This window comes from Daphnia magna, linkage group LG7 (assembly GCF_020631705.1).
Source record: "Daphnia magna isolate NIES linkage group LG7, ASM2063170v1.1, whole genome shotgun sequence".
In the NCBI taxonomy this organism is placed as follows: Eukaryota; Metazoa; Arthropoda; class Branchiopoda; order Diplostraca; family Daphniidae; genus Daphnia; species Daphnia magna.
Window position 1 is genome coordinate 781423 of NC_059188.1, and position 18709 is coordinate 800131.

Consider the following 18709-nt stretch of genomic DNA (forward strand, 5'->3'; position numbering starts at 1 on the left):
CATGCAAATTTGATACTGACTGCCAAAATACAAGTCTAATAACTCACCTCAACACAAAATCTGACCACTTGTGAGGCTCATTAGAAGTGAGAAGAAGGTTGCTGAAATGGTGGTGGTTAATGATTGCCAACACAAAATACAGTGCACTTGTCAAATCACAACTGAGATGAATTGTTGAACAAATTAAGACCATCAGAATGACATGATGGTATTTCAACCATAGGATTTGTGTCATTCGTAACCTTTTCTCAACAGGTAGCATCCTTTGCAATTTAGGTTTCACAAGCTACTTGTTAAAAGCAGAATCTTGGCTATTGTATTCTGATTGGCAAAATATAAAAATAATACCTCTCAATTAATAATAGAATAGCTTGAATGAATGCAAAAGCAGGTTGTGAACAGTTTTTTCAATCAGAGGTTTTGGCAGTTTCACAAAAATAATCCATTTGATGTTCTTCACTTGAATACCACATAGAAGATTGAAAACACTTAAAAGTAGATGACACGCCATTTGTTTATGTCGAACTTTCAATTGAATTATAACACAGTTAACAAATATTCGCATACGGGTTTCACAAATAACACGTACTTTAATCAGAATAGAAATACAGTGACAGCAGCGCCATCTTGTGTTGCAATTTATAACTACAAAGTGTGAGGTTTTATAACAATTGCTTAACTTTTTAATGAGAAAAGTGCAATTACTTGAACTTGTTAATTCTATTTCTATGACGTAAGTGTAAAGCGTTGAGTGGAGAAGTAGACAAAGTCAAGGTACAGGTGACACCAGAGAATCAATTGGCCGCCGCATAAAATAGTACTAAAGCACGAGAAATAGTATGTGCACACAATAAACGCTCGGTATTGTACATGGCTGTGTGTTTTTTTGTTCAACATGTGGTATTGTTCCTGCACCATTCTCCAAGTTACTCCCAGTTCAGTTTCAACAGTGGATGTCCTAAAATTGTTTCAATCAAATCGTCAAATAAAATGGGTTATGCAGTTTAATTAAATTTTACTATTTCTCTTTGCGTGCACTTTTTGCCGAGATTTACTGGACAGAAAAACGTCTTTGATGAAGCAGGATTTCTCCTTAGTAATATGTATGCTAAAGTCAAATGATTTTGAAAACTTACCAATTATAAGATTCAGCAGTGAAGGTGTCGACAAGTTCATGGCAATTACAATGGCGAACACCTCCAACAGATGAAAAATAAGGATAAAAAAGAAAGTTTTTGATCCTGACCTCTTTTGAGCTTTAAGCGATTGTCTGTGCCTTCTACTTTTGTGTCATTCTTACCTTACTCTTTCTCGCGACCATCCCGCTCCAACATTAACCATGCCGATTTCTTCCCATGGTTAGCTACTTCTTTAAATGCATGAAATGCCAACATCGGCTTTTCTGTTGTTACATTTGGATAACAAACGAACTGTTGCTGGGCAGAAAAATAAACAAATTTCGAGAATAAAATACGTCAACATTATTAGAGAACGACAAGTAGTCTAGCTTATGTGTACCTTTTAGGCAAGATTCCAGGTGACGGTGACGGACAGTAACGTCGATGACGGCTAACATCTGCAAGTTGGAAATGCTGTGATCGACAAAGATTGTCAAAAAAATGCAAGAATAATGAAGCGGATGTGGTTGCCGACGATGTTCCAATTTGCAATGTGGGCGCCAGCAATGAACCGAGGCAGTCCCAGTAGACTGCCATCAATCTGAAAATATTCTGCAACAGTTCCCAGCAACTGAGATACGCTAAGATGTGTTCCATTTCATGAGGGGACGCACAAAATACTGAAAGAAGTTGTTTCTGAATTCCCGTGTAAAAACCGTGTATCAAGGACTTGGGAATTCGAGGTCCACATGACAAATCGACAGATAAAGACGAGCGTATAGGGCAAACGTGAAAAAAGAGTGGTACCTTCCCACACTTCAACTCTTAATAAAGGTGTTTCATTACAATTATAAAAATGACACTTAAGTACATACGGATTTCTCAATTTTTCGCGGAAGTTTTGCTCTTTGAGTTAGGCCAATACAAGTTCTTCTCATAGAACTTGATCACGACTTGTGGGCAAAGTTTGTTAGCTAGGCTTGACGGAACTAGATCACAGTCATCGGATGATTTCCTAAAAATCCAATAAAACGGAACGCATCAACCGTATGTCTACAATGGATTTTAACAACAATCAAACGACTAACAGAAGCAATGCTCTAACCGCAAAAATAATAGCATTTGAACTTTTAAAAGAAACTGGACGTTGTCGTAACGAAAAGCTTGGCTGAGGGTCAATATCACTAATGCTACTGAATACGTTAATTGCATACATGATGCTATTGATACTGAATTAGATTGAACGAACCACTTTATGAGGAAGAGAAGTTCACCACTAGGACTGTCATCAGTCGCCCCTAAAATTTTCTCGGCCTCCATATTTCGATCAAATCCTGTTAGAAGACTGGGCATCTATAATGACACATGTAGAAAACCATAGATTTACTAATCACATCTTGATGTTCACTGCCCCAAAGTTACAAATTTAAAACAAACCTGCACTTTAGTTTTTTTCTTCACAGCTTTCTTCTCTTGGCTTAGCTCGTCTTGCTTGTTTTCAAGATTTTCCTTCAATGATGGATGTTTTTCTTTTTCCTTTATATTAATATGTTTCTTTTTCATTTTTTCCTTCTCATTTCTCTTGCTTTCGAACGCTGCAATCAAATCATAACAACACAGGTTTTTCTTGGGTTCCCAAGTATTGTCATCATCTGAGAAGCCTATCCATTTAAGCAAATACTCAATTTCACCATTCTTCTCCCTAATATGATATCAAGATTCAGTTATAATCACAAAGCTATCCTTTTATATTGATGTATTGAAGGATAGAAACAATTTCCAAACTAACCTCCGGTCGAGAATTTTCTCAACAATGTATTCTTCTTCATCTGTGTCACTTGGTAAAGAAGAAACATGATTTGACACTTTTTTCCCATTCCCTCTGCTATTTCGGGACATGATTGAAATTATTTTGATTGAAAATTAACTCCTCTTCGGGATATCTTCTCGCGCAACCTGAAGGGATACGAATTTTAGGATTCTAGAGGTCAACTGAAGACAGTGGAACAAACATGGGGCAACGGACGGAATAGAAAATGTTTTCAACGAAGTTTCATCTTGCATACCAATAGACCAACAATATTCAAATCGTGGTAAAAGATTAAAATCTGTACTCACTTGAATAAAGAAAAACAAGAAAATTAGTTATTGTTAACGTTATTTACAGCTCCAGCTCGAGCACTCCTACATCTCACAGTGCATGGGGTCTTGCAGAAGCCTCTAATTGAGTACAAAGGAGGTAGTTGATGATTGGCTGTTCACTTTCCTAGAGAAGAGAGCAAGTCCAATGGGCGGGATTGTTATAAAAAGCGACCTCGTGTCAAATTTCTACGTGTAAGCTCTAAATGCAACGTTTAGGCAATTCAATTATTTTCGATAGGAATATAAGTACAAGGGAAAATGGTCAAATAATAGTCCAACTTTATTTACTCTTACTCTTTCCTTACTCGGGTTAGCCATATTTAGGGCTCGGCCCCAACACATTCTAATCGGGGACACCGCTAAGCTTCCCCGATTAAAATGAATCGGGGAAGTTCGGTGCGGGGATTTCTTTTTTCGGTGCGGAACGGTGCTATAATCGGTGCTGCACCGATAGCACCGCTTCAGCCATAGGGGGTTAGTCTTACCAGTGACCTTCTGATAGGCCAACAAGAATCACGTGACTAGGGTCACATTTTTTTCTTGCTGGCCGTAGGGCAGCTGCCAATTTAGATTACTATTCATTGATAATCGGGGAAGGCAACGATCACCGATATCACCGCACTGAGCACCGAAATTACTTCCCCGATTAAGATTATCCCCGCACCGGATCGACTAAAAAACTCCCCGATGACGTGGGGCCGAGCGCTAGCCATATTTCAAATTATTCCATGTTTTAATGTTTAAAACAAAAAGAGGTTAAAAAAATGTATCTGTACAAAAGAAAGAGCAATTGACAAGCTGAATTTAGTTTGTAGAACCCCATGCAAGATGCGAGTTTATTTGTATGTTTGATTTCAATGATCTATATTACCTCTTGATCCCAACTTCAAGTGTTTACCTTTCACATTTTATATTTTTGTCCTCAAAAAAAAAAAAAAAAATGCCATCCAGACCATCAGCACTCCACAAATGAAAAATCATCATGAAATACACATGTAACACTGGCACAACTTGTATTACACACCTTGTACTATGCAATCAAACAAAACTGGAATGTGTATTTGAAAAGGAAGTTTTGTAACAGCTGTAAAATATGAAATCTAATCCAACACCATATAATATCGTACACATAACTAACAAATGCCTCATACTCACATGAAATTTTCTTAATTTAATTCCATTCGATTGTTATTTCAGTTGGGCAGTGAGGGCACAGTGCCAACACCATTAGCTAATTCGTAAATCTTCAATGCTACCTGATGTGCCAATTGATCAGCATTAGCTTGAGTGTCAGCCTCTGCGTATACTCGGACTACATCTTCTGTACCAGAGGGGCTAATAAATTAATTCAATTAGTAAAAAAATGAGCTTGACATTTTTTTTTAAGCATTCAATTTGACAAGTCATTACCGAGCAAAGGAACGACCTTTGTTAAATTTAGCCACTATTGAATCAATTTCAGTTTGCAATCCAGGGGGTTCCACGCAACGACGTTCCGCATCTGTAGTCTGAATGACATTCCTATCAGCGACGCTGACCTATGTTAAAGAAACGATACATTACAAATATGCTTGGCAGAGCACAGAACCCAGATATAGACCTTCATCTGTCTATTTGGTAAGTCAGTGTAGGCTGCATCCCATTCAGCAAGACTCCAGCCAAATGCATGAAGCACTGTTTCTACCAGTAGGAGATCTGATAATGCATCGCCAACTGTTTGATTTATCACGTCCATAAGTAAGAAAAGTCGTTTTGCGGTTGCGACTTGATCTGACGGCAGACTGTAAAACAAGTATGAATAATTAGTTATGATGAAATGGTATCGAGCAAGTTCCAAAGTAATACGTTTCATCGGAGGCAGCTTTTTTGATCATATCAGTGGCCGTAGGACTAAATATTACAGTGCCATGGCCGTTTGCTTCGAAATAGACGCCTATGTCAAAATCCAGAGCACGATGATGAAGGTACTTGACACCGGTTGGAACACACGCCACTTCAACTCCCTAACATTACGATAAAGAACATGAAATAGGAATTGAAGAGACATTTCATCGAAACCCAACTTACCAAAGTATTGTTTATGTATTCAGTCGAACTGCCATTTGCATACGCAGTTTGAACTAGTCCCATGTTCAGGTTCAAGCCACTTTCTTTGACAAGTTTTTTTAAATATCCAGCGACTATGAAAATTAGACGATCGATTAAAATAAATTTTAAGTCGGCATAAAAGGCTAAACGAACTATGAAACAACAAACCTAGAGTGGCAATTTTATCACCATCAAGCAATTTAAATTTTCCTTGAGTATCGAGATAAAAATAAACCAAACGGTCGGCATCGCCGTCTAGTGATGCCGCACGCTGGCCTACTTCAAGTTGCATACTCTGTAAAAAATGAAGTTACACATTGTCACAAATGAAATGAAGGGATATAATGCTAGAGAAATTTTACATGTGGAGGCTTCTGCAGAACTTTGACATAATCTGCTCCGCATTGATAATTTAGCTTGCCATCTCCACTACTGAAAATAGACACTTCAAGGCTATTTCCCAAGTATTCCTGAAGAATTTTCATTTTTAAAGCACCAACCCCATTAGCTCCATCAAGAGTGAGACTATGCTGGTACTGGCCATTGTCAGCACTTTCACCTCTAAGAGCTTTAAATGCTGAAGCTAGCTTTTTAAAGTACCCTTCTTCGTTAGGCTCTCCATAAGCCTTATTGTTGGTGTTCTGGCAAGTAACAAAGAAATGCAATTGAGGAGTTGAGAGAATACCAAAATCAGTGACACATCCTTGGACGGATTCAACACCGTCAATGACTGCTTGAGCTAAGTATGGACTACTTGGTCTGAAATGCAATAATCAAGTTAGAGCTACTAAAGAGTTAAGATTTTTGGTTATGCAGAATATACCTGGTGTCTCTGCCAACATAAACCATTGCATTTTTACCAAGCTCTATTTTGTTTTCTTCCAATATATCACACATAGTTGACTTAAGTTCTTCATTCCTGTAAATTAACAGAAAAATGATTTAGCAAATGACATGAAAATTATCAATTGGATTTGTTTACTACTGAGTTGTGTTACTCACTTGACATTAGCTAGTTTTGTGGCAATTCCTTCCCACGAAGCTTCAAGCATTTCTCCATGAGGGTCTACCAACTTGACTCCATTATCAGGCTCATCATTGTGGGATGCAGTTATCATAACACCAATAACAGCTAGATATTAATGAAACTATAAATAGTTACAATGGAAAGCTGAACATCAAATCAATTTACCATTTTTCTGCATGGATCTAAAGGCTGCTAGAACTCCCATCCGATACATAACATGAGCTAGCTCTTCGGCTCTAGAAACAATAAAATATACACATACATATAGCTTTTAGTAAAGATGACCATATGGAATGTGATCAACATGCTATGGAAAATATACCAATTTACAACTTGTGTTAGTATGCATCATACTTAGTTCTGAATCCGGATGTACCATACTGAATCAATTTTTCAGATTTCCGGGGATATTTCTCTGTTCCCAGTTGTTGCGAATTGTTTAAAATATCCGCCATTTCAACACAATGAATTCACTGCACGATTGAGAATAGAGTGCTGTCAAAGTGAAAGTGCTCCGATTCTCCGATAACGCGCGATTGCATGTTGCAACTGAAAAAGCGAAGTTAGAAAAAAAAAAAAAGAATTTAAAGAGATTAGTATTAGCAATCTAGGCTAGATAAGCAACGGAATTAAAATCATAAATTCAATTTAACAAATTCAATGAGTAGGCGGAGTAGGTAAATAAAAATTACGCCATGCGATGTGGCAACGCTTTCATTGATGACAGCTTTTGTCGGGGCCAATTCGAACTCGAAGAACAGAAAAAAAAAAATATATATAGTATATATAAACAAGATAAACAAGTGGCCTTTTATGCATAATCATTAATACCTTTTGTCCTCCTTTCAATGCCCTGATAAGCAGCGGAGGAGTGCAGATAACAAGTTCCATCAAATGTCTTTTTCGCTGAATTGTCATACCATATTAAAAAAAATGTTCTTGAAAAATCGCCTACCTCAAAATCTTCAGGTCAAGCTCTGTTTAATTCCGTCACGCAAAAAATGGCTGCTCTAATTTCAGAGTGAAGAAAAGGAAAGAATCCTGTCAACTTGTATGTGGGCTATCGCCCAAACACAAGAATGTGTAACAAAACACGATTGCTCAACTCGCCATATCGCCGTAAATAGCTTACATTGTCCAGATAAACGAAACATGTTCCACAGACCCAGAATGTTCTCTATGACCATCAAACGCGATGTAATCCTTAAAACGTTCGAACCTGTAAAACTCATTGTTGACCTCGCTTTATTTGCGTGCGTACAGCCAGCAAGAACAACGTTCGAATTAGTGCAATAATGAAAATTCTCCTTTTCCTATCGCTTCCATGACAGAAAATTCATCGCTAACACGTTGGCTTTTAAAATTAATCGACGGAGTAAGGTTGAAATTAGCAACACTTCGACATGTAAATCCGCAGTTTTGGATGCTAGTGCACAATTTAAGCCCATCATGGGAATTCAGAGGTTAATTTAGGAAATTCCTGGTAGCGCTGGAAATGATGATTCCTATTCACTTCCCAATATGATTTTGATTCAATCAACAATTTAAATGTGATTCACAAAAAAAAACACCTAACGAATAAACAATGAAATCAGCCACACGATTTTTCCTCTTTTACTGACCTTTCCGTTACTACAGGTTGGCAGTATGCCCAACAAACCCAATTACCAGCATGCAAAAAATAAAGTATGTTATTGGGGTTCGTGCAATCAGAATGTGGCTGAAATGTTCAGAAGGATCACTTTGTCTTACTCCAAACAACTGTTATTATGTCAGGATTTCTATCTAAAAAGATTTTTTGGGGGCGGTGAAGGATACACATTCTCATTAGTACAGCAGTCTAACGGTAGCCAAGAAGCTTCCTGTTGGAATAGATCTGATCGTATACAAAACGCACGACACAAAACAAGTCTCGATGTTGTTTGACAATATCCTACGGTAGCAACAAGTTTTTACTTTGAAGAATAATAAATGTCAAGCAAAAAATTTTTGCGGTGTAGGGAAATCAATTAAAATCGTCGCAACTAAGCGCATTCCGGACGGTCTGGAAATTTAATGAAGCGTTCGTGTTTTACTAAGGACACAAGTTAGGCAGTGTGGGGAATATTTGCGTAAGACATGCTTCCTGTGTCAACCTGTTCAATCAAACGAGCCCTGTTGATTTGAAATATAAAGTTTTTTTTAAATTGATTCGGACTGGCTAAAATTAAGCAATCACCATACGACTTCACTCAAAGTGATTATCGTAGGTCTCCATTATTCTATTTTACAAAAAGAACCAAAAACGTAAAAATCGGTCACATTTCTTCTAAAATCAGAAGAAAATTAAAACAGATAACAATTTCTTTTTCAAAATAACGGGAGCTAAACCCGCAAATAGAAATGTTTGACAAACTAGTTAAACTGCATAGTTACGGTCATCAAAGGACAATGGCCTTGCACATCAAACAAAATACATGCTCTACGCGCTCTATTAGTACGTTCCGAAAGAATGTGGAATCCTTTACGATCCGTTTGAATGTAAACCTGCCCTCGTCGTGAAAGCCGATAAGGACACAAACAGTTAACGTAAGTAGACTATATAAAGGGGCGATGGTCAAAGCTTGCATTGCTTAATGGGACCCTAGTCGTAGTATTGTTGACACAACATGAAGAGCTCCTCAGTAAGTGCGCGTCCATCTTTATTCAGGAATCCCCTATTCCAAAATTTAAAAAACCGTACATTTTCGTTCGATTTTCAGTTTGCCGCCGTAGTTGTTGCGCTGGCCTGTGTCGCATCAGCTCAATTACCGGACGGATGGGATAATCAGCAGTACGCGGACTTTGTTTATCCCGACCCGCCCTCAGGTGCGCTCAAGAATGTGCCAGAAGGGAGAGGACTCATTTTTAGAAGGACATCTACGCGATTCGAAAAACTGGAACAGACCGCAGAAGATTTAGGCATTAGCTTAAGAGGTACGATTAAACATTACTCGGGTTTTGTAGGCAATGAATGCAAATGAGGATTGTTTTCAGAAACTTCAATGCACCTGACTGACACTACGCGTCGCTTAGAGACTTCACTGAAAACGTTGGCCGAAACACAAGCTGAAGTCGTGGATTTAAAGCAGGAATTAAAAGGCAAGAGATTTCAATACATCAAATAGTACGACATTAAAAGTAATGATTTTTTAAATAATTTGTAGATGCAACGGGACAATTGGCAGATGTAAGACAAGATTTCGTCTCCACAAGATCGGATTATACTAAACAATTGGACGGTAACGACTAGTTCATTCAATTTTCTTAAATGGTCCTGATGAAATTTTTTATTAGATTACGAATCAATTAAACAAGATTTGACGAGCACAAAGGATGATTTCGTCAAACAATTTGAAGGTAATTTTCCAACAATTAGAACTTGATATTTTTGGAGATCAACAACAGATTTTGTTTTCCTTTTTCAGATATGGGCGTACTTAAGCAACTATTTTTGGACGCTAAAAAACAATTTGAAGGTTCCTAACTTTTCAATTTTTAATTAGTTTAATGTTAGAATTACCATTTTCACGCGGAAAATACTAAGACAAGTTTGTTAGATTCGGCTTTAACTCAACAGGATTTGGTTGCCGCCATGAAGGCAGATCACGCAAAACAAATGGAGGGTAATCTTTCAATAATTTCATTTGGTTTGCTATTCACCCCAAAATTGTCATGCAAATTTCATTAGAATGGGAAGCAATGAAACAAGAACTGGTTGTCGCTAAATTAGATTACACAAAACAGCTGGAAGGTAAGCTTCAACAGGGTCAAATGTTCAACAGATATTAAAGAAGTTTTGTTTAGATTTGGCGATAGTACGGCAAGACTTGGCCAACACAAAGTTGGAGTACGCAAAACGACTTGACGGTATCGTATAATTTTTTTTTATGACCACCCTTTGGTTTTTGTTTTTTTAATAATGGCAACAATAAATCTTATTAGATGTGGCCTTGATTCATCAAGATTTGGCGAACGCCAAAGACGAATTTGCAAAGCAAAACGAAGGTAATATCCTTACTAACTTCACGTATTTGAAAAGAATTCATTGAAAGAATCAACATTTCACAGACATGGCAGAAATTAGGGGGCATTTGCTGAATGCCAAATCGGATTACGGGACACAATTGGATGGTAACGTAGCGATTAAAAATTGTTTTGAATTTGAATATTACTGATGGAATTTGAATAGATGTGTCAAGCGTTAAACAGGATTTAATGAACGCCACGAAGGAACTGGACGGTAATAATTTAAACATGTTTTGTTTCCTTTTGAGCTGTTCGCTAATCGACATTTCCAAACGGTGGTAGTAATTCATCAAGAACTGGCGAGCATCAAAGAGCACTACGTAAAACAATCAAAGGGTAACACTTTTCAACAGTTTGAATATAGTTATTTAAGTGGAAAACAATGAAAATTTTACTAGATACTGCAGCTGAAAAAGAAGAACTGATCAACGTTAAGGATCAATATGCAAAACAACTGGAGGGTAATGTTTACTTTTCTCAAATGATTATTTTTTACTACGTCAAGGAATTGTTTTTCAGATGTCTTTGTACTCAAACAAGATTTACTCAACACCACAGCGGATTATAAGAAACACCTTGACGGTATAATGTCAATAGCCTTATTTTGAAACGCATTACTAATGATACATGTTAACAGATATGACGGTGATTTTCCATCAAAATTTGATGTACGCTACCAAACAATTAGAGGGTAAGCGAATGACATACGCGATTTTACTTTACATCTAACATTTCTCGATTTTGAGCAGAGACCCAACAATATCTAACGGTTGCCAAAACAGATTACACGAAACATTTGGAAGGTACGATCTGGAGGTTTTGATTTACCTTTTGAAATGACTAACGAATGCTTCAACAGATATTTCAGCCTTCAAGTACGAGCTAATGAACAATACCAAACAGTCTCACGGTATGAACATCCTTAAGTTATTTTTTTAAATGAATTTTGATCAACTGCTTTACATCCTTTAGCTATTCAGCAAGAGTTAATGACTATCAAGACTGATTATGCCAAACAAGTGGAAGGTACAAGTCCCATTATTTAAAGACCGATTCCTTTTTAACGACTACAACAAACTTGTATTAGGTGTCATCCAAAGTAAACAAGATCTGGTGAGCACCAGCTCATATTACGCAAAACGATTGGATGGTAATTTATTTGGAATTCGTTTACTTTGGGTACGCTAATAATGCTTTTGATCACACTCGCAGAAACTCAACATGGACTAATGTCTGCCAAGACGGATTATGTGAAAGAACAACAAGGTACTTAATATCTAAATCGTTTAAAATGTGGACTTAATATTTTCATTGAAATTCTCGAGCAGAAATTTTTGCTATAAGACAAGACATGATCAACGCAACTAAAGAATTGGACGGTACTACATTTTACGCTGATTATTTGCTGTTCATTTAGCACCTCTTGGTTATTCTTTTACAGCCGCACAGCAAGCTCTAAAAAACGTCAAGGCAGATTACGCAAAACATTTGAACGGTATAACATTTCGATAGCTAAGACGTCGTTTTGCCTTTGATTAATTAGCAAATCTTATTAGACATTGCGGTAATCAAAAAGGACATCGCCAGCGCTAAAGCGGATTACACCAAACAAGTAAACGGTAATATTTCAACAAACCTTAACGGCGAATATTTTTTTTTTTCACCTGAATTTGAAAAACGACTTTTTAGATACTACAACACTAAAAAAAGATTTTATGAGCATCACCAAGAAATTGGAGGGTAATTTTTCAAAATACGTGGTTGGTAATTTTTTTTAAGTTAATCTGAATTTCGTACAGCAAGTCATCATGATTTAATGAACGCCAAGGTGGATTACACAAACCAATCGCAGGGTAAGCATCACAATAATAAATTCTTTTAAAAAATGCATATTAATCCAAATCTAATTAGATTTTGCGGTGATCAAGCAAGATCTAATGATAGCTAAAGAAGCTTACGTAAAACAATACGAAGGTAGCAATTCAATTATAATTTTAATTCAAAAAATTTCTAATAAAATCTGAGTATAGATTTGGAAGCAGTTAATCAAGAGCTAGTGAACGCCACGGATCAACTGCATGGTAAAACCCAGCAGAATAATTTAAATTACGCTTAAGAGAAACTAATGCATTATCAATTCGGTAGCAATTCAGCAAGGGTTGACAGAAGCTAAGGTGGAATATGCAAAGCAATTGGATGGTACTAGCGTCCTAATTTTGATTTACTTTGGGTGTTAAATTAAAAATTTCTGAACAGACACTGCGGTAGCGAAGCACGAACTGCTGAACGCCAAAGCAGATTTTGTAAAACAAATGGAAGGTAGTATTTCATTAATATGAACGTTTCGAATCTTCACCGACGTTATCTTTGATTAGATTTGGAAGTAGCCCAGCAAGAGTTAGTGGAGGCCATAAAGGCAGATTACACAAGACAATTGGACGGTAATGTTGATCAATTCAAAGAGTTTCTTTTTTCAAATGGATATTAACTAACTATGATTAGATTTGGCAGCAACTCAACAAGATTTGGTGAGCGCAATGAGAGCGGATTACACAAAGCAATTTGATGGTACTGTTGTAATAGCCTGAATAATAAATTATCCCAAAATTGAAACCAAACAAAACTTTCATTAGATTGGTCAGTTATTAAACAAGATTCTATAACAGCCATGAAGGTTGATTACATAAAACAGTTTCACGGTAGGGCCAATTTTTTTTTTTCGATAGTTAACCTGATGATAATAATGAATCTTTTCATTAGATTTGACTGTAATTAAGCAAGATTTCACGAACGCCACAAAAAAATTGGATGGTAAATTATTTATTGAATTGTTACAACTTATAAATTACTGATAATATCTTGATTAGATATTGCGGCAATGAAGCAAGATTTTGCGAGGACCAAGGCGGATTTTACGAAGAAATTAGCTGGTATTCTTTTAATATTTTAAATTGTTAAAATTGAAACTAACGACGTCTCTACTAGATCTGGCAGTGACACAACAAGGGTACTGTAAAATAGTATGTAACAACACGAAATAAGGAGCCTGCTGCACGAGATAAAGCCGAAACGACCAGGTCTGATAACAAACATTTTCTAGTGATCCAACGGGCAGCGACGTTAGTAATAACTAATGTCTTTCAAAATGGGAAAAAAATTCAAACACTACAAGTAAATTCCAATCTTTACTATTTCAATTAACTCTAGGAAAACATTACACACCAGACTACTTTTTCAAATGACTTACTCCTATATGTGAAGATAATGGAACACAACTTCAAGCCTTTACAGATGATCATGCATGTTTGACTCTACACGTTTGACTTGGGTGACTGTTATATATCAGATGGACTTGGACTTACCAAACAAGCAGCATTCCAAAGTTTAAGTTGGAAATAAATTCATTGTCTACTGCTGCTGGTGCTGGAAACAACAGATAACTCCTAAAACAAACCCCAGTGCAAACAAAAATTTTATTTATGAATATTTATTGTATCAAACCAAACACAATGTTCAGTATAAGCTGCATTTACTAAATGCATTATTCCTTATTTTTACAAAATTAGTTTTAATTCTTTATGATCTTAGGATTGTATAAATTCAAGGAATATTGAAACAAAAAATTTCGTTCACGTACATCAATTAAAGAAATCGAAATATTCTCGGGTTGTGCAATTACATTTACCTGCTCGTCGTGATGGAGATATATTCACTAACATCACGCATGTTGATGACTGATGACTAAAAACTGAAAATCCGAACCGGAATTCGAACGTTCATTTGTTTTTCTTCTTTCCCAGCAGCGTTGCCAAATATTTCCTATTTCCATCCAATTGCAATTGCGATGTTTTTTATTTTATGTGGTCTTCCGCAGTCGACTAGATAGTTGACACCAAACGTGCACACATTGTTTACCATTTTTCATGCGTCACACTGAGTCATCATCAAAGTTTTTAATCTGGATTTAGCAGTAAAACAATATTACTCCTGAAGTGCTATGCATAATTCAGAGACTGATGGAGGATCGGTAAGCTGTAAAATTTGTAACTTCAATAGAGTTTGCATTTTTCTGATTGTTTTTTCCTAGTTCCTCCTGTACGAACAAGACGGAGTTCTATTGACTACGAAAGGAATTAGTGGAGACAGTTCTAATCTTCATCTGGGGAAGTTACGCATCGTTAAAGAGGTTTTTTCCCTATAAAAATGTGATGTCATAACAAGCCAGATTCATGGGTGGGTTTTATTATTTTTGTGTAGAAAACAGGAATATACATGCTATGGTTAAGCGAGGAAAACATTGGAGGTCCACCATTTTCTGGATCTGCAGAAACTGATTGGACAGTTATTAACCCTAATCAAGGCTCTGTGGGTTACCATAACAATGGTACAGGGAGACCTATTCGTTTTGAAGTTGAGGATCTGAAGTGCATCTGTTTATCGCCAATTTCCGATAGCAATGGTATTCATAAACATATTTGTTAAACTTTTTTTTACCTTATACATACTGGATTGTGCTAAGGCCAACCTAGAAGACACAACAGTGGGGCTAAAGCAGACCCTGCAAGGACCTGTAATGTAACATTTGTGCAAACTGATGGAACAACATATTCTAACCTTATTTTCCCTGGTGGATCAACATCTGGTCTACTTGATGCTCTTACACAGCATTTAGTGTTGAAACGGTATAATCAGCACATCTTATAATGATCCTTAAAAGGAGTATTATTTCAACCATATCATTAGATCTTGCCATGATGACTCGATGATTTTGTGTGAACCCAAATCCCCCAAAACAAGAAGAGATCCCTATGAGCGATCACTAGCTGAGCTCCGCCTTTTCCCGGACAGAAACCCAGCCGCTATGCATTCAGCCAGCTATGCTAGATTAGGTATCCTCCATCCTCGACATTTTTTAAAGCTTTCGTGAGATTATAATTTTTTTTTGCACAATCTAGGCCAGTTGGGTCAATTTGGTGTTGGAGCCTGGAGATTTGTAAATGATCTGAAGAGAGATCCTTACACTGCAACAATGACAGCTTTTTCAAAAATATCAGATTATTTGCGTAAGTTTGGTATTTTTCTAAAGGGAAATATTTTCATGTAAATGTATCTATCACTGGCTTTTAGTGCATGAAGAGGAAAAGGCAAACGAAGACATTGCAGAATTACTTCAGAAGAGTTTGTCATTGGATGAACCCACAACGGCTGTTCAACGCGTTCCTATTGCCAACTGCGACGCGGATGAAAACACGGTGCTTGTGGGTAGCTCTGATTCTTCTGTTGAAGGGTAATACAAATTGTGTTAAGTTGTTACTTAGTGGAAACGTGAAAGTGAGCCGCTTTGTAACGAATTTCAGGTATGAAGTAATTCAACCTCCAGTGGCAGATCTCTTTCCGAGACCGAAAGTTCTTCGAGGGCAACCCTTAAGCGAAGTCGAGTGGCAAACCTATTTCGATGATGAAGGGATGATCCAGAATTCAGAGGAGATTCGCCGCAAAATATTTTCAGGGGTAAACGAAACTGCATAGCATCAGGGTTTTAATTAAATGCATCACACAATCCATTGAGAGTAGGGAATAGAGCCGTCAATCAGAAGCGAAGTCTGGAAATTCCTTTTAGGCTACTACCCCTGGCACACAAGCCAGGTCGAGAGGAAAGAGCTACGTGACACAAAAGTGGAAGAATATTTCCGCATGAAGCTTCAATGGCGTTCAATGTCTGCCGATCAAGAATCGCGTTTTGCCGCTTTCAAGCAACGAAAAGACTTAATCGGTAAAAAAAAGCAAGCATTTTAAATATTCTAAATAATTACATCTGTTCTTTCTCGATTTAAATAGAAAAAGATGTCAATCGAACAGATCGGACAATTCCCTATTATGCTGGGGAGAATAATGCCAATGTATCCACCCTTCGTGATGTTCTCATGACGTACATGATGTACGATTTCGACCTCGGATATGTTCAGGTAAAGCTAAATTATTATTCGAGGACTCATAAAATTTATGTTGTTAAGAAAATTCTTATAAATATAGGGCATGAGCGATTTGTTAGCCCCGCTTCTCTACGTCCTAGACGACGAAGTAGATGCCTTTTGGTGTTTTGTGGCATACATGGAGCGCGTAGTAAGTCATTGCACCAAGCGTCTAATAACCTCAGCAGCACTGATTTTAAGGTCTAACCATTGTCGTGTAGAGTTTAAACTTCCAGCTAGACCAGGCTGGCATTAAGCGGCAATTAAGTCAGCTTCGAGTGCTTTTGCAAGCTGTTGATCCTCATTTGGCTTCCTATCTTGATACGCGCGACTCTGGCAACCTGTTTTTCTGCTTTCGCTGGCTCTTAGTACTCTTCAAGCGCGAGTTTAACTATCCGCAAATCTTGCGCTTATGGGAAGTCTTTTGGACGGATGGACCATTCCATGGCGACTCAGCTTCATATTCATCATCCAATTTTCACCTATTACTGGCCCTTAGTATTTTGGACAGTCAGAGGAACACTATCCTGGAAAACCGTTTTGGATTTACTGAAATACTTAAGGTATCATAATACTGCTATGAATTAGAATTTTTCAGTACTTTTCTACCTACTAACAATTTTTGTTGTTGACAGCATGTAAACGATCTGGCGTTGTACATTGACCTGGAAGAAGCGCTAGCAAAAGCTGAAGGAATTTTCATACAAATTAAAGACTCTCCTTCAGTTGGTATGGAAGTCCGTAGCGTCCTCGGACTTAGAGAAACGAGCGACTCATCTGATGACAGTCCATCATCGAATAGGTCTCCGATTAGCGAATTTTCCATGTAACTGTAATTTTAAATCTGGGAATGGCGTTTTTTCTTCCTTGTTTACAGTACGGATTATCTATCTGAGGAGCGCTACGAAAATGCACTCGGCCTTCATTATCTGTAAAGTACTGATTACGATTATAGCACTATTTTCACGTTGTATTTCTTGAGTGGTTGTGTTCCACGCGGTTTCGTTAATAATAAGGTCATAGTTACGTCTTTTTCTTTTTTAACTTTTTGTTGGCGGATTTTGTGACGGTTGTAGACGATCGTAAGTGGCTAACTGCGGTCCTATGTCTGGAAGAGACCTCAGTTTCGTGTGACAATGACTCATATGGTCTGGAAGGTACTCAAGTGACCAATGTTTTCTAAGTAATGCGTCATCTACTGTAAAGCACCCATAACGGATACAACGTATCTGTTGGCACACGGCTGTAGTTTTCAGCGATAAACCCAGATCATGGATAAGGGCTGCCATGTACTGCTCATTTTCATTAGCGCAATGGATTTCTAAGAAGAAGAATAGGAATATTTACCCACACCACTCTGTGTAATAAATGTTTTACTTTGATTACCTAATGTGAAATCGGGAGGATTAAAATGAACACATTTAATTCCATAAATTAGTGGAGGTCCATTAACTGCGGGTCTAAGCAACCCTTTACTGGCAAGTTCGTAAGCGGTTTGACTTTGAGGATCTACTCCACAATACCTGTACAAAATTATCAAAGATTATGACATGGAAAAATCTGTAAAAAAGGGGCTTACTTTCTTACTCAAACATTTTCTTTTGATTTGATGCTTGGATTGATGCCAGCATTCGATCCAGTTTGTCTCTGCTGATGTGTATAAAAGTAGTTTTTTCCCAAACCTTACCATCATCCCAATGAGAGTCGGTGGCCAGCCCAAATTGACTTTTAATATGGTATGCACTTGTAGGTCGGCTGAGATTTAAGTTGTGCAGGCTTCTATTGCCTTTATTAAGTCCTACCACTGCATAAAATGGTTAAAGCTGTATATAGTAAATGGTCTTTTAACTTTGAAAATGTGTTTTATGTATTCACCAACTACTCCGGCTGTCCTAAAACCTAGTAAGTTTCCTGGTTGTAACCGAAGGTCATCAGCAAGAATTGCTGGTCCTCTGACAAGTTCATGGTCAGCAAGATTTGGGATGGTGGTTACTGAGTAACTAGCAGGTGCCGGTAGGTCTACATTTGTGCCATTAGTCAGAGATTCAATTTTCACATATTTCCTTGGAGCATCTTGTTCAAGTTCATTCATATCTAGATTGAAAGGATAGATTAAGTTACTTTACTTCCACCTTAGTTAAGGATTGAAGGGTTACCTCTAGAAATATTAAACGCGAGCGTATTCCTCATTTGCTTCCATGATATTTGGGTAGGTTTGTATAGGCACATGACACCATTTAACTGAAACCAGGCCTCTCTTATCGTCTTAACTGAAGTGGAAACGGCCATGGCTTCGTTTTATGCTCTAATTCTAT

The 18709-nt window shown here is 37.4% G+C and overlaps 5 protein-coding genes and 1 long non-coding RNA gene across 8 annotated transcripts; 2 read left to right on the forward strand and 4 right to left on the reverse strand.

The window, feature by feature from the left end:
• Nucleotides 1-1819: 1819 nt before the first annotated feature.
• On the reverse strand, nucleotides 1820-3396 carry LOC116927202 (chromobox protein homolog 1). Of its 2 annotated transcripts, none has more exons than XM_032934222.2 (5): nucleotides 3237-3396; nucleotides 2908-3074; nucleotides 2556-2820; nucleotides 2368-2471; nucleotides 1820-2133 (listed from the first exon to the last, which is right to left on the reverse strand). In XM_032934222.2, the coding sequence occupies exons 2-5, from the start codon at nucleotides 3015-3017 to the stop codon at nucleotides 2001-2003; spliced, it is 612 nt and encodes a 203-aa protein (XP_032790113.1). In that variant the 5' UTR covers nucleotides 3018-3074; nucleotides 3237-3396; the 3' UTR covers nucleotides 1820-2000. The 2 variants fall into 2 exon arrangements, with proteins under 2 accessions (XP_032790113.1, XP_032790114.1); XM_032934223.2 differs by lacking the exon at nucleotides 3237-3396 and adding an exon at nucleotides 3185-3215.
• Nucleotides 3397-4256: 860 nt separating this feature from the next.
• On the reverse strand, nucleotides 4257-6924 carry LOC116927065 (phosphoacetylglucosamine mutase). Its single transcript, XM_032934043.2, has 11 exons — nucleotides 6730-6924; nucleotides 6541-6611; nucleotides 6351-6480; nucleotides 6172-6267; nucleotides 5711-6107; nucleotides 5517-5643; nucleotides 5328-5440; nucleotides 5106-5263; nucleotides 4861-5041; nucleotides 4671-4798; nucleotides 4257-4595 (listed from the first exon to the last, which is right to left on the reverse strand). Exons 1-11 carry the CDS (start codon nucleotides 6828-6830, stop codon nucleotides 4454-4456), a joined length of 1644 nt encoding a protein of 547 aa, XP_032789934.2. The 5' UTR covers nucleotides 6831-6924; the 3' UTR covers nucleotides 4257-4453.
• Nucleotides 6925-8898: 1974 nt separating this feature from the next.
• On the forward strand, nucleotides 8899-13973 carry LOC116927046 (myosin-6). Of its 2 annotated transcripts, XM_032933998.2 has the most exons (37): nucleotides 8899-9038; nucleotides 9117-9330; nucleotides 9391-9495; nucleotides 9561-9635; nucleotides 9691-9753; nucleotides 9822-9872; nucleotides 9954-10019; nucleotides 10085-10147; nucleotides 10201-10263; nucleotides 10339-10401; nucleotides 10465-10527; nucleotides 10586-10636; nucleotides 10705-10758; nucleotides 10821-10883; nucleotides 10942-11004; nucleotides 11060-11113; nucleotides 11172-11225; nucleotides 11282-11332; nucleotides 11395-11448; nucleotides 11510-11572; nucleotides 11635-11688; nucleotides 11751-11801; nucleotides 11864-11917; nucleotides 11979-12041; nucleotides 12112-12162; nucleotides 12222-12275; nucleotides 12334-12396; nucleotides 12453-12503; nucleotides 12568-12621; nucleotides 12679-12741; nucleotides 12798-12863; nucleotides 12925-12990; nucleotides 13056-13121; nucleotides 13183-13233; nucleotides 13290-13352; nucleotides 13408-13499; nucleotides 13630-13973. In XM_032933998.2, the coding sequence occupies exons 1-36, from the start codon at nucleotides 9024-9026 to the stop codon at nucleotides 13461-13463; spliced, it is 2274 nt and encodes a 757-aa protein (XP_032789889.2). In that variant the 5' UTR covers nucleotides 8899-9023; the 3' UTR covers nucleotides 13464-13499; nucleotides 13630-13973. The 2 variants fall into 2 exon arrangements, with proteins under 2 accessions (XP_032789889.2, XP_032789890.2); XM_032933999.2 differs by lacking the exon at nucleotides 9822-9872.
• LOC116927273 lies at nucleotides 12898-14155 on the reverse strand. The gene is made up of 3 exons (XR_004396563.2): nucleotides 14108-14155; nucleotides 13785-13865; nucleotides 12898-13006 (listed from the first exon to the last, which is right to left on the reverse strand). It is a non-coding gene; the product is annotated as an uncharacterized LOC116927273 (long non-coding RNA).
• Nucleotides 14156-14285: 130 nt separating this feature from the next.
• LOC116927053 (TBC1 domain family member 15) lies at nucleotides 14286-17424 on the forward strand. The gene is made up of 14 exons (XM_032934018.2): nucleotides 14286-14449; nucleotides 14510-14608; nucleotides 14680-14881; nucleotides 14942-15104; nucleotides 15166-15311; nucleotides 15378-15485; nucleotides 15550-15709; nucleotides 15780-15933; nucleotides 15997-16195; nucleotides 16261-16388; nucleotides 16456-16545; nucleotides 16616-16957; nucleotides 17030-17196; nucleotides 17272-17424. The coding sequence occupies exons 1-14, from the start codon at nucleotides 14420-14422 to the stop codon at nucleotides 17327-17329; spliced, it is 2046 nt and encodes a 681-aa protein (XP_032789909.2). The 5' UTR covers nucleotides 14286-14419; the 3' UTR covers nucleotides 17330-17424.
• LOC116927139 (mitochondrial mRNA pseudouridine synthase Trub2) lies at nucleotides 17351-18692 on the reverse strand. The gene is made up of 5 exons (XM_032934126.2): nucleotides 18551-18692; nucleotides 18270-18488; nucleotides 17982-18198; nucleotides 17781-17917; nucleotides 17351-17715 (listed from the first exon to the last, which is right to left on the reverse strand). Exons 1-5 carry the CDS (start codon nucleotides 18681-18683, stop codon nucleotides 17435-17437), a joined length of 987 nt encoding a protein of 328 aa, XP_032790017.2. The 5' UTR covers nucleotides 18684-18692; the 3' UTR covers nucleotides 17351-17434.
• Nucleotides 18693-18709: the final 17 nt, after the last annotated feature.

Excerpts from the sequence above, each read along its gene's own strand:
- LOC116927202 (XM_032934222.2), bottom strand. The coding sequence starts at position 3,017 with ATGTCCCGAAATAGCAGAGGGAATGGGAAAAAAGTGTCAAATCATGTT. Across the intron at positions 2,821-2,907 it reads GAGAAAATTCTCGACCGGAG|GGAGAAGAATGGTGAAATTG; the intron begins GTTAGTTTGGAA and ends ATATCATATTAG. Across the intron at positions 2,134-2,367 it reads CTTCTCTTCCTCATAAAGTG|GAAATCATCCGATGACTGTG; the intron begins GTTCGTTCAATC and ends TTGGATTTTTAG.
- LOC116927065 (XM_032934043.2), bottom strand. The coding sequence starts at position 6,830 with ATGGCGGATATTTTAAACAATTCGCAACAACTGGGAACAGAGAAATAT. Across the intron at positions 6,612-6,729 it reads ACATCCGGATTCAGAACTAA|AGCCGAAGAGCTAGCTCATG; the intron begins GTATGATGCATA and ends TATTGTTTCTAG. Across the intron at positions 5,264-5,327 it reads AATACATAAACAATACTTTG|GGAGTTGAAGTGGCGTGTGT; the intron begins GTAAGTTGGGTT and ends TCGTAATGTTAG.
- LOC116927046 (XM_032933998.2), top strand. Across the intron at positions 11,449-11,509 it reads TTATGCCAAACAAGTGGAAG|GTGTCATCCAAAGTAAACAA; the intron begins GTACAAGTCCCA and ends AACTTGTATTAG. Across the intron at positions 11,573-11,634 it reads TTACGCAAAACGATTGGATG|AAACTCAACATGGACTAATG; the intron begins GTAATTTATTTG and ends TCACACTCGCAG.
- LOC116927053 (XM_032934018.2), top strand. The coding sequence starts at position 14,420 with ATGCATAATTCAGAGACTGATGGAGGATCG. Across the intron at positions 15,486-15,549 it reads AAAAATATCAGATTATTTGC|TGCATGAAGAGGAAAAGGCA; the intron begins GTAAGTTTGGTA and ends ACTGGCTTTTAG. Across the intron at positions 16,546-16,615 it reads TGGCATACATGGAGCGCGTA|AGTTTAAACTTCCAGCTAGA; the intron begins GTAAGTCATTGC and ends ATTGTCGTGTAG.
- LOC116927139 (XM_032934126.2), bottom strand. The coding sequence starts at position 18,683 with ATGGCCGTTTCCACTTCAGTTAAGACGATAAGAGAGGCCTGGTTTCAG. Across the intron at positions 18,489-18,550 it reads CGCGTTTAATATTTCTAGAG|ATATGAATGAACTTGAACAA; the intron begins GTAACCCTTCAA and ends CTTTCAATCTAG. Across the intron at positions 17,716-17,780 it reads TCCTCCCGATTTCACATTAG|AAATCCATTGCGCTAATGAA; the intron begins GTAATCAAAGTA and ends TCTTCTTCTTAG.